At 38.8% G+C, this 15793-nt stretch overlaps 1 protein-coding gene across 11 annotated transcripts in view; it reads left to right on the top strand.

Annotated features, from left to right (window-relative positions):
• Positions 1-15793, top strand: part of LOC120781533 — a 146396-nt gene that overhangs the window by 84423 nt on the left and 46180 nt on the right. For 4 of the 11 annotated variants that reach the window (XM_040113758.1, XM_040113764.1, XM_040113755.1 and 1 more), the window contains exon 4: positions 6877-7088. The exons of the other annotated variants lie outside the window; for them this stretch is intronic. In XM_040113758.1, the coding sequence (XP_039969692.1) occupies positions 6877-7088 (212 nt within the window). The remainder of the gene's footprint in view (positions 1-6876; positions 7089-15793) is intronic. 11 annotated transcript variants of the gene reach the window in all.

Here is a 15793-nt window from a genome sequence, read left to right as displayed (position 1 = left end):
ACATGATCGGTCTGGTTGGTGGTTTTTCGATCCGGAGACAACCAGGTAGCTTGATGAATCTTCTTATGCTGGAATCTAGTACTACATAGATAACCATATTTCGGGCCCCGGCGAAATCGATCAGCCTCAACCCATTTGAGGATACTACTGTGATCAAATTGAAAGATGAGTTTTTAATTTATACTTCGCGTGTTTTTCGAATCGGAAAATTTTTTTCTGTAGTACTTTTAGTGTCATTTATGCTAAATTTCACGTCAAAATATTCATTAGTATTTGAGATACGCGTCGTTTTGTGAGGCTCTAAAAGTGAATTCTTCCATTTTTACTATGTCTGAATTTATTGAACAAAGAAGTGCGATAATGCACTATCTCTCATTTCGCCTCATTTACCTTCGTGTAACTCGTGGCTATTCAGCAAATTCACAAGACCTCACTTCGAGGACACCGTTGTGCCCCCAATTGAGGATATAAAAGCTGAATCGAAAAGGCTCTCACTGGCCATCACGATGAAGGATTTTTCCAAGTGCTATGATGACTGATTCGTTCGTTGGCAGGTGTGCATTGCAGCGGGAGGGGGATTTCTTTGAAGGAGATGGAATGGACAAAATTTACCTTTCAATTTGATCACAGTAGTAAATCAAATAGTATTGAATTTTTAATAAGGGATTGTAATACTCTTATGTATTGGTACCAATTGGTCATGATGAGGCATTGACTGTACCAGCATTGTTTTTAGCATGCTCATACGAATTTTGTCCTTTCATTAGCCAAATTGGATTTTTAATTGCTTAAGGATGTGATATTGGCTTAGTTATTTAGTCACATCTAGAGATAAAAAGTCATAAAGGACGGAAAATGCGCAAAAATATCCACCCGCGCCCTTAAAAGTTACGCAAAGGAATGATAATGGTTGACCGTTGTAAAGTCGTAGGGTTAAATTAGAAACATTCTTAAATAAAAAAAACCGCCTACATCGCAACGTTGCAATCGACTACAACACGTGCTGATTGGGAAAAATACCGAGAGTTGAGGAGGGAAGCGAAATGCACTTGCAGACAAAAAAAGAGAGAGGCCGAAATGCGTGAATACGAAGAGCTCGACAAGCTGGCTCAAATAAAAACAAGCGAAATAAATGTTAATTTAACATAAAATATAACATTAAATACATCACCACCTAGAAAACTACACAAAATAACATTCTTATAAATAAAGTTCTAGCAAATTCAGCTATATTATAAAAGGTTGTTATGAGAGGTATCGAGGCTTCGGTGGACTTACCAACTGAAGAGCTCTAAAGGCCAAGTAGTTGTCAAAAAAAGTTAAAGAGTTTTCGATAGACTCTAGCGATGTTAAAGAAGCACTGAAATAATGTGGTTTTAGTATTAAATCAGCAGTAAATATTTTTAGCAGAAATAAAGTCCCACAACCAGTGTTCGAAATAGATTAAATGCAAACTACTAACCAACTAAAGAAAAATGAAACACCTCCAATTTTCTGTTTAAAATATCTGCTCCATCGAAGAATTATCGCTGAGGAACAGCATAAAAGAAATGAACCAGTAGGATTTAAATACAAAATATAGTAATTGTGGGGAAATCACACTGCAAACTAAAGGGGTTGCCATGCATATAAAGACTTAAAAATTAAATTGTCAGTCGGAATTCAAGCACATTGTAACTAAAGTTAAATATTCCTCCTAACAAAATTTTTGAAATCCCTTTCCATATTTCAAAACCAGTAGATCTTAAACACAATAATACACAAGGGAGCTATGCAAACCTGATGATAAGCAACACGGCACAAATGTTATTGCCCCAAAATCAATCAATTGGAAGCATTGAAACTATGATTTTCAACCTTACCCAATGCATGACACAATTGGTATGTCTACAATGCAGAATGTGATTCAAGGAATAATCAAAGCACAAAACCAAATGTTGCAAACTTTTTTAAGTAAAAAATGAGCGCATTGAACATTTGTACTTATATGTAATGCTAGCGATGTTAACCAATACAAATTGGACTTGTTAGATTTCTGGATGAAAATAATATTGATGTAATGCTATTGTCAGACATCTTACGTATAAAAACAATTTTAATGGAAAGGCATCCGGGGGATTTGAAGCGGAGGGTTGGCCTTCAGTCTTTTGGAGCTGGGAAGCTCCTATGGCATAATCGCTCGTCTGGCGGTCGTGGTTGCGTTAACGGAGACACTACTTCCTCTGACCCTGCTCCTCGCCAGTGCCTCCGCTACCTCAGGAGTCTTCCCCCCCCGGAGGGGCTTCAAGTACCACTTCAAGCTGGCACTACTCATGCCTTTCCTACGAGGGTCATCGTGCTCATCCTTCTTTGAGCACCTTCGGTGTGACTCTCTCGAATCCGGTGCTTGCTACCTTCTCAGCGGCCTGCAGAGCGCCACTGCTTCTGTGAGCGGAAAGTTAGTTTTTCAAAAATTTAACTTTTTGTTATAAAATAAAAATGAAAGAATCAAAAAATTAATTTAACCAAAATTAAAAAAATAAACTTACTTTGCTCATGTGCTTTTGCGTCGATGCGATGGACAAATGATTTGCCATCGGATCCAATACGATTTACCTTTATTTTTGTGAAGGAGCTTTGCAAATTTTTTTATATTTCTGCAATTTAAGATCACTTTTAACTAAATTTATGGCGTTTCCTCGAACAGTTCATAATTTGGCAATTGTGTTGGATTTGTGTCTTTCTGCGTAGATCATTATCGAAATATTCACTTTTTTCCAGGGTAAAATGCAAATTTTTACCCATTTTTAAAATGTCCAATCAAATTTCGTTATAATTTAACTGAAAGGAGTAGCAACCAAAAATTAAGCATAATAACAGCATCAGATTACCATTATAAGTTGTGGACGTAGGTAATTATTGTGGATTGACGTATGTAGGTAATTATTGCGACAAAAAACAAATTAGAATCAATAGCAATCAGTTTATATGTACATGATTTGGTTGTGAATATTTGTATGATTTAAATTTTCGACAATGTTCGGGTTATATATGTATGTATTACATCCAATGCACTGAGTCACTCGTGTACTTGCTCTACACATGTACACGCCTATGTATGTATGCATCGAATTCTTCCAACATGTGCTCATTTTCCTGAGTATGCCTCACATGATTGGAATCAATACAACAATCGAGTAATTGATCGATTTGATTGAAGCAACCTTCTCAAAGCGCTAAGCTGATGTGATTTGATTTGAAATAAAGTCGGTCATACCGTTTACTCGATCGTGATTGCCGAAGAATATATTGTTCGTATTGTATCAAATCAGTTAACGCTGATCGGTACTTGACGCAATCAACAATGTTGTGTATGCTCAGCCGAGTTGATTTCATTGTATATTTGATTTGACTTAATCGTACTCGTTGCAGCTCTTTGGTATGTATGTACTATATGTATGATGCTACATCCGTAACATTTAGTAGGAATTTCATACACTGAATATCTGCATTGAAATTGGTCGAAATAACGGGTTATAACTAAAAATCTGCACTTATTTTAATGCCCTGTTTTTTTGTTATTTTTTTTTCAAATGCTAATATTACGCAATTAGCGAACTGGTTGCATCATCTGTTTGGCGTATAATTTGTAACAGCTTACAAATTCAATTAGTGCTTAAAATGGCTTTAAAGCAGCGACACCTCCGCGACCGCGTTGTAAATTTTTATAAAAAAAATGACACCACTGGAAAAAAGTTTACGTACATATGTGCATAAGTCGTCTCCAGAAGACCAATATACTCAATATTTAGTACTCTAAAAATAGAAAGGCAACCGGGTTCTGAAAGAAAGCCGACAATTATGACGCCCCAAAACATTCGGAAGCTGAAGACATCGTTCAAAAATAAGAATTGCATAAGTCAAACCGAAGCCGCACGAAAATTCGAATGCTCACAGCCATATATGTATGTATCTGCAAAACGTTAAATAGACTTAACATTAAAGCCGAAAAAAAGCGTTGTCCAGGGTACCCCGAAGAGCAAATAAGTCAAGTTAAATCACAATGTCGATGAATGTGAAAGACTTTGAGTGGAAAATCATTCATGTTGGATGACGAGAGCTACTTTTCACTTAGCGGGCCGCAAATGCCAGGCAACGATGTTTATTACACAGACGATATGTCTATAACGCCTCCCGAGATAAAGTACAAATTTAAAAATAAATTTTAATGTTCTACATAACAGTTTCTCCTAAGGGTATATCTGTGCCGTTGTTTAAACCAAATGGACTGACAATAAATCATGAGGCGTACATCAATCAATGTTTGGACAAAATTGATTCCTTTCATACATAAACACCTTAAAAACGATGAATTCGTATTTTGGCAGGACAAAGCCTCTTCTCATTATGCAAATGTGACATTGGAGTCCTTGGTCAACAAAAACATCTACTTTGTGCCTAAAGAAAAGAATCCGACAAACTTACCACAATGCCGACCGATTGAGGAGTTTTTTGGAGAAGTGAAAGCTTTAGTGTATAAAAATGGTTGAAAGGTTCTGACACGTTGCACGTCGGAAGTGCCTTTAGGAAGTTGATACTAACGGTGTACAACGTGCAGACTCAAGTATCCTGACTAAACTAAGACGGGTTGCTGACAATGGCCCGTATTTTGAAGTTCGTTAATCTTTTCGTTTTTAAAATAATATAATTATACAATTGTTCAGTTCACAACCTGTCGTAAAGCATCGTAAAATCGTAAAATTATAAATTTTTACACTTGTTTTTTTATAATTTTACGATTTTACGATGCTTTACGACAGGTTGTGAATTGCTCAAATATGGAATAGCTTACCTATTTGTTAATAGTATATTTTGAGTTATGCTGAAATAAAATTAGTGCAGATTTTTAGTTGTATCAGGTTAGATAAATACGAATTGACATTTGCCCGTCCTGAATTGAATATAAACTCTCTGTTTGGTCAAATTACGTTACATTAGTTATTGCCCTGAGTCTGTTGTCTCGTCTACAGGTATGCAAATATGTATATAAGATGCATGTAATTCTGCCTCAACTTTGATTCATAACGAATTTGATAGTTTGTGTATTTCGAAAAAAATTAACACTTGAATTGCTGATCTTTTTTGGCGGTAGCAAATAAATTCCGCCGGAAATGTTTGTGCTTGTGAGGGTTTTCACTTCTATGCAGCCCTCTTTATGTTTTGCCGTTGCAAATTGTTATTTTACATTAAATATTTTTGTAGCCGTAACAGAGCAATTACAAAATGTGCAGAACAGCAAAGAACGATCCGGCCTAAATCCTCCCAGAAACTGCTTTACCAGTCGACTTATGAATTTGCAAAATGATTTCTTTTCCCTCGGCATTGTAAATGCACGCTTGCATAAGTCCAGACCCAATTTTCGATATTAGCTGACTTGTTGGCATAGACCATAGACATAGCTTCATAGTAAATAGTCTAACGGCGTCAAAACATTTCGTAAGATAACACGTTCACCAATTTTGGTTTTCAATAAATCAATGTGACATTCGCTTTGTAGCGTTATGTTATCGCGCCGTCCTGTTAGAATCACATATTTTCCTTGTCCATATCATTTAATTCGGGCCAAGATTATTTGGGATGCAATGGTGACTCATGGAGTACGTGTTCTGCCTGACCAATAACACATATTTTGCTTATTGACGAAGCCATTCCGCCAGAAATGAACCTCATCGCTGAAGATGATTTTTTGATGAAAATCCTTATCATTTTCAAGTTGCTCACCATAATTCACGAACATACGACGATTCTGGTGGACAAGAGGATTCAGTTCTTGCATAAATTTTATCTTATAAGGATGTAGGCCAAGATATTTGCGCAAAAATCATCACAACGACGTCACAGAGATGCCCAACCCAACACCGAGTGTGAGAGACAGATTCGGGTCTTCCTCAATTGATGCCCTAGCGGAAGCAATATTCTTGACACTACGGGCATTTCTTTGTCTCACTGGCACGGGAATATTTTGTACTGTGCCTGTGGATTCAAATTTTTCCACTAGACGGTCAATTGGTGATCTGACAGGACGATTATGACGACCATAAATCTTAAAGTTGAGGCCTCTGACTCCAAATTTCGATAATAAATTTTAATAATTTCAACTAGTTGTTAGATCGTATATCTTTCCATGATGAAATTACAAACATTACTGAAGAGAAATTTCAAATGAGCTGGAAAAATATGGCGTCGTTTGCGGTTCCTATCAGTCTGCTTAAGTAGCTCCCTATTGAAAACCCCTATATAATGGTTTGTGTAAACAAAATAAGGAATTCTCTTTTGTTTTCGAATAAAATGTAAGAATATGCCTTAAGATGCAAAATTTTTTAAACATGCTTTTAGTATTAAATATGCAAAATGCGTTTTCAATATCCATTTCGAAGCAAATAACCGCTCAGTTGATAACTTTTATTCATTGCTCACAGAATAATAATTATGCGGTGAGTTTTACATAACTCTTACGCAATAAGCGTTGAAGAGTAGGCTTTTTGTTTGGCATTTGCGATTTGAAAGTAATAGCTTGAGATGATTATTTGTCAAGACAATAGAAAAAGCTTACTTTTCAACTCGTATTGCGTAAAAAAATAAAATAATTATTTATCTTTATTTTTTACCCGTTTCCCGTAACTGTTACGGTCCCTGATTGAAATATCTTTTTTAATATTTTAAGTTAACCGTCTTAATAATCTTAATCTTAAGTCGTTTTGCCTTCGATTTTTGTTGTTGTAACTGCATAAAGATGATTACCAACACTATAATTTGTTTATATTTTCTTCAAGTTTATATACGCCAATAATGAGATATATGTTTATGTAGTTGTTATATTATTTGTTTATTTTTCAGATGAATTGGTAGAAAAATCAGCGATTATAAGATTGATAAAATGTTTACCTGTTAGTTTTAATGAATATAATAGCAGACTGGAGGCTTTGCTTTATGCACTTTCTGAACTTTCAAAAAGTAATAAGTGGATGATTGAAGAAAGTCAAGGAGAAAAATTGAAAAAACTGGCTACTAGTGTTGTTGAAAATATTAAGAGTGTAGAAGAATATGAGGTGAGTGTCGAAAATATTGTTTCTGGAAAAATATTTAATATTTATTAATTTCTAACTCAAATGTATATTAGTTGAAAATCGTGGAACGATATTAACTCGATACGTTATAAAAAAATCGGTTGAAGTACTATTGAATACCTGTAAATACTAAAATTTCGGTTGATTTTCATAACTTTTTTAATGAAGGAATTCTTATTTATTTTAAAAAATTAGTATGTGATTTATTTATACGCTAAATTGATACAATTTGTATACTATTGAAACATGTTGCTATAAAGTATAATAGTTTTGTTCACTTTAAGTTTGTATGTATCACCTAAAACTAATCAAGATTGATATAGGGTTGTATATGTATAAATGATCAAGATGACGAGATGAGTTGAAATTCGGGTGACTGTCTGTCCATCCGTCCGTCCTTCCATCCACGTATGCAAGCTGCAAATATTATAGTGTGAAAATGGATAAAATCGGATGGTAACCCCGAGATGGTATGAGAGAGCTTTAAAAGAGCCAGGGACAAATTTATACGATGGGCGGGACACCGCCTACTTTTAAGTGAAATCACATACCCCAAGACCCTTCCGACAAATTTTAACCAAATTTGGTTCGTGACATTTTTATGTTACACTGTGGAAATGGGTGAAATTGGTACACAGCCACGCGAACTTTCCATATAACACAATTTTAAATTCCATTAGGTTTTTACTTTTCTGTGTACAGATCAAAAATGAATTATTATAACGGGTTATAACTTTGCACGAATAGCTTAGGTACCGAATATGTGGATCCCAGTGTCTATTATTGACTTCTTACCGAAAATATCGGTCAATGTGTGAGATATATAATTGAAGTTCAGAGAGAATCCTTTCCTGATTATGATATTAAGATTTTCAAGTTTCAAGTTATACCTGAACTTAGCACTTCCTTACTTTTTTTTAATTTCTTCCGGGAAGGCCGCATTGAGACGTCTCAATCTGTTACCATCGCAGCTTCGGTTATATTGATCTTAAAAAGGAAAACATTTTTTTTATTTATAAGGTCATAGTTTATAGACGAAAATTATGACTAAAATAAATATAAATTTTGTATATAGAAGAAAGTTGTGTTAGTTACACCATTTATAACTCAAGAACGGCTGAACCGGATTGACTGAAAATTGGTGGGGAGGTAGCTTAGAAACAGGGTAAGGCCATAGGATACTTTTTATCTCTTTATGTTAAAATTTAATACAACTCATAAATCACAATTATATTTCAAATCATAAGCATTTGTTGAAAAGTCATGTTTGTAGGAATCATTTGAATATATGCGTAAAATTTTAAACAGCTTCTTCCTCAAAATTAATACAATTGCTAAGTATTTGGAATAGTACAAAAGAATTGCAACCAAATACGCAGGGAAATAGATTATAACTGGCTCAGTAATCCAGCCGAGTTTTACGTCTTTCCACGCCTGAAAACCGGTTCATCATGTGCAGTCCACTAGAATGACTGTCGATTGGACTCCAGTGAAAAATGATCGTAGATATTTCGTCTTGCCCTCGTTTGCCACTAGACCCATTTGCTTCGCTGCCTTATCTATTCTGGTAAAAGCAGAATTAACGGCGTGGTTGTTACGGCCAATGATATCAATATCATCAGTATGCGCTAGCAGCTGTACACTCTTATAGAAGATTGTACCTTCTTGATTTAGTTCTGCAGCTCGACTTATTTTCTTCAGAAGGAGGTTGAAGAAATCACACGAAAGAGAGTCGCCTTGTCTGAAATCTCATTTGGTATTGAACGGCTCGAAGAGTCCTTCGCGATCCTAACGGAGCTTTTGGTGTTGCTCGTTGACGCAGATTGTAGGGTCTCCCTTTTTGTAGATTGGGCGAGCACACTTCAATTCCAATCGTTGGGCTTGCTTTCGTCCAACCATATTTTAGAAAGAAGCTGATGCATGCTCGTTCTTTTCCTTTTCATTGGAGGCGTTTTTGTTTACGTGGCGGGTCCCAAAGTCTACGCGAAACCCTGTGGAGGGGATGTTTCGCCTTCTCACTTTAGCTCGAAATCAAACATATTTTAAATTCTGTCGTTAAACTCGAGCCCATCAAGCCATCGAATCTTGTGCCGCAGTATAGATCCTGACAGGCGTTCGGTCACACTTGAAACTGAAACTATTGCTGTAAATCACAGAGGTGTGTAAAGTGCGTTGGAAATCATACAACACTAAGCAGCACAAAACCTGCCGAACTACCGCCAAAATGCTGTAACTGTAGTCAAAATCACCCTGCGAAGGGGATCTGAAGTGGCAAAGCAACTTCAAAAAATTAAAAACGCGGCTGAGAAAAATAAAGAGCATAAATATGAACCAAAACGCTTAAGTACAACCGCTTCCACTGTTCCTCAGAAGGAAGTCACTAATGTAAATAATTAAACTGGAAAGCCCTCATTTGCCAGCAAAACTAAAGTTGCTAATAAAGTTTAATAAAATATGTCTGAAAATCAAACAAATACGAATGCCACTGGTGATATTACCGGTAATTTTTGGTTAATTCTCAACAAGCTTAATAAGCTACAAGAGCAAAATAGACTTACCCACGAACGTCTTACTAAACTAGAGCGAAAGCACAACGAAAGTAAGACGCAAAAATGAAACCGATGAAAATTATGACCTGGAATGCAAATGGCTTGCTCAAACGTAGTAAAGAATTAGAGGCATTACTCCATGTTGGAAAAATTGATATTTGTCTTATATCAGAAACTTTTGCTAGATTCTTAAATTTGGACCACTCGCCAGTATATATAATCTTAAATGTCCATCTAAAAGAAATCGGCATACCACCTTATCTTTCTAATAGACATACGGATTGGGAATATTTCAAAGTTATGCTCGACAAAAATATTGATTTTAAAGTAAATATAACAACTCAAGATATGTTAGAAGATGAAGTTCATACATTTACGAAAGCTATTCAGGAATCAGCTTGGAAAAGGATGCGATGGAAAAAAAAAACAAATTTGCATAGCTGTTTTTCTTGACGTATCCCAGGCGTTCGATAAAGTATGGCACCATGGCTTAATACATAAATTAAGACTTCTCTTTCCACAGCAACTAACTGAACTACTTGCCTATTACCTGAGCAACCGCTACTTCAGAATCAAGCATGGACAATCCTATACTATGTAACAGCTAATAAAAACAGGTGTACCCCAAGGAAGTGTCCTGGGACCACTCTTATACATTTTGTTTACAAGGGATATGCCTATGTCGCCAAACAGCAGAATCGCCACATTTGCAGATGATACCTGCATCATTACTACTGGTAAAAATGAAATAGAGTCGTCGAACAGAATGCAGTCTTCAATCAACCTAATCGTAGAATGGACACAAAAATGGAACAATACTCTCAACGAGTTGAAGTCTATACATATAAACTTCACTAACAAAACTGCTACGTATATCCCCTTATAGATTGGGAATGAAGTAATTCCGTACTCCACCTCGTCGAAATATCTTGGTTTGACGCTGGATGGAAAGTTAAAGTGGAAAGAGCATATAAGAAAGTTGCAGAACTAAAACTAAAATACAACAAAATAAATTGGTTAATCGGCAAGAAATCACCCCTAACAACATCAAATAAAATTTTAGTCAATCAAACGTTAAAGCCCATCTGGACATACGGAATTCAACTATGGGGATGTGCTGCACCGTTATAGCCCTGACAGACGAGCAAAATTAATGCACCTTGAGCAACGCTAATGCGCATTGCAATTTTATGGTGATAGGCGGCAGACTTGTGAATTTAGACAGCTGATAGTGAAATTTGTTTATTTATTAAAAAAAAGTGAAGTAAAAGTGTGCGAAAAAGTTAAGAATATTGGAAAAATGGATAGCAAACTGCGTTGTTTATTTTCTGCCATCTAAAGATATTAAAATTTGTTTTTGTTAATATACTTGCACATAATTGAATTAACAATATAAAAACTGTTTACCTCTAAAGCTGTAAACACAAACAAGGCGGATTTCAAGTGACATCTGTCAAAAAATAGCAAACATCGGCCATTTTTAAGCAGTGTTTCCTACTAAAATTTGGTAAATTCAGCTAAATACACGGAATTCTTGTGCATTAAAAACTTGCATTAATATGGGTCAAATGCGCAAGTTAAGTTTCTTGCGATTCTTCACCAAAAAAAAAAACAAAAACAACTTTAGCTCGTCTTCAAACGGATGTTCTTAAGCTAAGAGGATACTTGGGCAAAGACCGGAATGTAAAAGAATGGTTTCTGGACACTCCCAAGTGAATGGCGATCAGAGAACTTTCCTCACTTCCGTGAATTTCTACACAAAGTTGTTATTGCAACAAAGAAATTCATGCGCCAAAAGTGTACCATCATCCCGTTTCAATTCTAGTTCTTTTATTATATACTCAACGATTTAATGATTTAATACAGAAACTCTTTTTTAACACGCTTTTATTACCTTCACTTGTATGTTTTCTTGTTTGTTTGTAACTTTCTTAAATGATAGGTAAGTAGGAGTGCAGCCCTATCGGGATCAATTAGCACTTGATGTGCCATTTTGATACACTATTCGTAGAACCTCCTGTATCTGCTATTACGTTTCAACTTCTCTCTCAAACCATTTTGAGGTTTCGATGAAACTACTTATGTCTGATATGCTTTTAGTGGAAATCCAAACGTTTAGTGCTTGATGGATTCCAAGTGTTTTGTGTCGGATCCGTGCTAGAGCTAGGCATTAGCAAAGACAGTGGAAAATTGTTTTCTTGTTCCCTGCTACTACGCAGCCTCGGCAGATGTCGTTGTAGGGCATACCCATTTTGAACGCATGTTTCCCAAATGGCCAGTGCCCTGTTGTGGTGGCTGTTACTCTGTAGATACTTTTTCTTGACCTATTTAATAAGTCGTTGGTTCTTTTCCTGTCATATGTTGGCTATAATTGTTTAGTTATGACGTATTTTGTAATGTTTTTCCACCTGTTATTTGAAATTGTCTATAGATCTCTCCTTTGATTGATCCTAGCGGGCTTGGTATTAGCTCCGTCTGGGATTCGTAAAGGAAAGCTCCTGTCTTTGCCAACTTGTCTGCTTTTTCGTTACCGAAAATGTTCTTGTGGCCGGGAACCCAGATCAAGTCTAGTTGGAGCTTGTCTTTTATTGTGCTTAGTGCTCTCTTGCAGTTGTCAACTATGCTGGAATTTGTCATGGGTAAAGACAAGGAGGATGGAGTCATGTGTAGAAGTTCACGCAAGTGAGGAAAGTTCTCTCATAGCCATTCACTTGGGAGTGGCCAGAAACGATTCTTTTACACATGGCTCAAGCAGCTCACTACTTCCGGTCTTTGACCAAGTATCCTCTGGGTAGCCTAAGAACATCCGTTCGAAGGCGAGCTAATGTGAGAAGGCGAAACATCCCCTACATAGGGTTGTGTGGTGGGTTTGGGACCCGCCACGTAAAAAAACTATACCAATGAAAAGTAAGCGACAGCCTCGGATGAGAGACCCCCCTTTTGATGACGACCATGGCAAACGAAATAAAGACTACGATTTGAGGGCATGCACCTGGAATGTCCGGACCCTTAATTGGGAAGGTGCCGCTGCCAAGCTGGTTGATGTCCTCGCAAAAATAAAGGCTGACATCACCGCCGTCCAAGAAATGCGATGGACGGGACAAGGACAGAGACGAGTAGGTCCTTGTGACATTTACTACAGTGGCCATATAAAGGAGCGCAAGTTTGGTGTTGGATTCGTGGTGGGAGAGAGACTTCGTCGCCGAGTACTATCATTCACTCCGGTGAATGAACGTCTAGCCACAATCCGCATCAGAGCGAGGTTCTTCAACATATCGCTGATTTTCGCCCACGCCCCGATGAAAGAGAAGGACGATGTGACCACAGATGCCTTCTATGAGCGCTTGGAGCGCGCTTATGAGAGCTGCCCCCGCCACGATGTCAAAATCGTGCTTGGCAACTTTTACGCCAGGGCGGGCAAAGAAGGTATCTTTGGCATTACGGTCGGTAAATTCAGCCTCCACGACGAAACATCCCCAAATGGGTTGAGGCTGATTGACTTCGCCGGGGCCCGAAATATGGTTATCTGTAGTACTAGATTCCAGCATAAGAAGATTCATCAAGCTACCTGGCTGTCTCCGAATCGAAAAACTACGAACCAGATCGATCATGTTGTGATAGACGGAAGACACGTCTCCAGTGTTTTAGATGTGCGTGCGCTCCGAGGTCCTAACATCGACTCGGACCACTATCTTGTTGCAGCTAAGATTCGCACCCGCCTCTGTGCAGTAAAAAACGCACGACAACAAACACAAGGAAGGTTCGACGTCGAGAAGCTGCAATCACAACAGACAGCCGAACGATTTTCTACTCGGCTTGCACTCCTGCTCTCTGAGAGCACTCGTCAACAACCCGGTATAAGGGAACTGTGGGACGGCATTTCAAATTCCTTACGTACAGCTGCAACCGAAACCATTGGTTTTCGGAAAGTGCAAAAGAACAGCTGGTACGACGAAGAGTGCCGTGTTGCAGCGAAGAGAAAGCAGACTGCCTACCTCGCAACGTTACGATCGACCACAACACATACGGGCTGGGATAGATACCGAGAGTTGAAAAGGGAAGCGAGACTCATTTGCAGACAGAAGAAGAAAGGGGCTGAAATGCATGAGTACGAAGAGCTTGATAAGCTGGCCGACAGGGGTAATGCTCGAAAATTCTACGAAAAAATGCGGCGGCTTACAGAAGGTTTCAAGACCGGAGCATACTCTTGTAGAACCCCCAAAGGTGATCTAGTGACGGATGCCCAGAGCATACTTAAATTATAGAGGGAACACTTCTCCAGCCTGCTGAATGGCAGTGAACGCACAACGCCAGGAGAAGGCGAACCCGATTCCCCAATCGATGACGACGGAGCAGACGTTCCATTGCCCGACCATGAAGAAGTTCGAATAGCCATTACCCGCCTAAAGAACAACAAAGCGGGGGGGCCGATGGATTGCCGGCCGAGCTATTCAAACACGGCGGCGAAGAACTGATAAGGAGCATGCATCAGCTTCTTTGTAAAATATGGTCGGACGAAAGCATGCCCAACGATTGGAATTTAAGTGTGCTATGCCCAATCCATAAAAAGGGAGACCCCACAATCTGCGCCAACTACCGTGGGATTAGCCGCCTCAACATCGCATATAAGGTTCTATCGAGCGTATTGTGTGAAAGATTAAAGCCCACCGTCAACAGACTGATTGGACCTTATCAGTGTGGCCTCAGACCTGGTAAATCAACAACCGACCAGATATTCACCATGCGCCAAATCTTGGAAAAGACCCGTGAAAGAAGAATCGACACACACCACCTCTTCCTCGATTTCAAAGCTGCTTTCGACAGCACGAAAAGGAGCTGCCTTTATGCCGCGATGTCCGAATTTGGTATCCTCGCAAAACTAATACGGCTGTGTAAACTGACGTTGAGTAACACCAAAAGCTCCGTCAGGATCGGGAAGGACCTCTCCGAGCCGTTCGATACCAAACGAGGTTTCAGACAAGGTGACTCCCTATCGTGCGACTTCTTCAACCTGCTTCTGGAGAAAATAGTTCGAGCTGCAGAACTAAATAGAGAAGGTACAATTTTCTATAAGAGTGTACAGCTGCTGGCGTATGCCGACGATATTGATATCATCGGCCTCAACACCCGCGCCGTTAGTTCTGCTTTCTCCAGGCTGGACAAGGAAGCACAGAAGCACTGGCAGTGAACGATGGCAAGACGAAATATCTCCTGTCATCAAACAAACAGTCGTCGCACTCGCGACTTGGCACTCACGTCACTGTTCACAGTCATAACTTTGAAGTCGTAGATAATTTCGTCTATCTTGGAACCAACGTAAACACCACCAACAATGTCAGCCTAGAAATCCAACGCAGGATTGCTCTTGCCAACAGGTGCTACTTCGGACTGAGTAGGCAATTGAAAAGTAAAGTCCTCTCTCGACGAACAAAAACTAAACTCTATAAGTCGCTCATAATTCCCGTCCTGCTATATGGCAATGACGGCAACCGACGGACGAAAACACTTCAGCTCTGAAAGTATTCGACGCAGTACCCGTCGGGGTAAGCAGAGAAAGAGAAAGACCTCCACTCCGTTGAAAGGACCAGGTTGAGAAGGACCTGGCTACGCTTGGAATATCCAATTGGCGCCACGTAGCGAAAAGAAGAAACGACTGGCGCGCTGTTGTTAACTCGGCTATAATCGCGTAAGCGGTGTCTACGCCAATTAAGAAGAAGAAGAAGAAGAAAGGCAAGGCCAAGAGCGCCGCCTGGCTATCCGTGAATATAGTTGCTTTATGTATATTCCCGTGGTATTCTAATAGAACTTAGCAGGCTTTTGGAAGATGCTGGCCGAGTTCGGTAGACGTATAGAGAGAAATATGCCTAGATCAGAGGAGAATACCCCCGTGCCTACCCCGCAGTCCATTTTGGACCCGTCGGTACATACTGAGATGGTATCCTCCTCTCCTTTTGAACCTTTTCTCCATTCTCGTCTAGATGGTATCCTCACCTGGAAGTGTCTATTGAAATCCAGCTTTGGGAGAATGTAGTCTGATTTACTAATGCTTAACTTGTTTAGGATTGCACTATGTCCGTAGTTCTGCTGATTCCAACCTCCCAATTCTTTTATTCTTATCGCCGCAAAGCTGCTGTTTCG

The sequence above is a fragment of the Bactrocera tryoni genome, unplaced genomic scaffold, assembly GCF_016617805.1.
Source record: "Bactrocera tryoni isolate S06 unplaced genomic scaffold, CSIRO_BtryS06_freeze2 scaffold_7, whole genome shotgun sequence".
NCBI classification, from domain to species: Eukaryota; Metazoa; Arthropoda; class Insecta; order Diptera; family Tephritidae; genus Bactrocera; species Bactrocera tryoni.
Note: the sequence above shows the minus strand (reverse complement) of the source record. Positions and strands in the feature narration are given on the sequence as shown.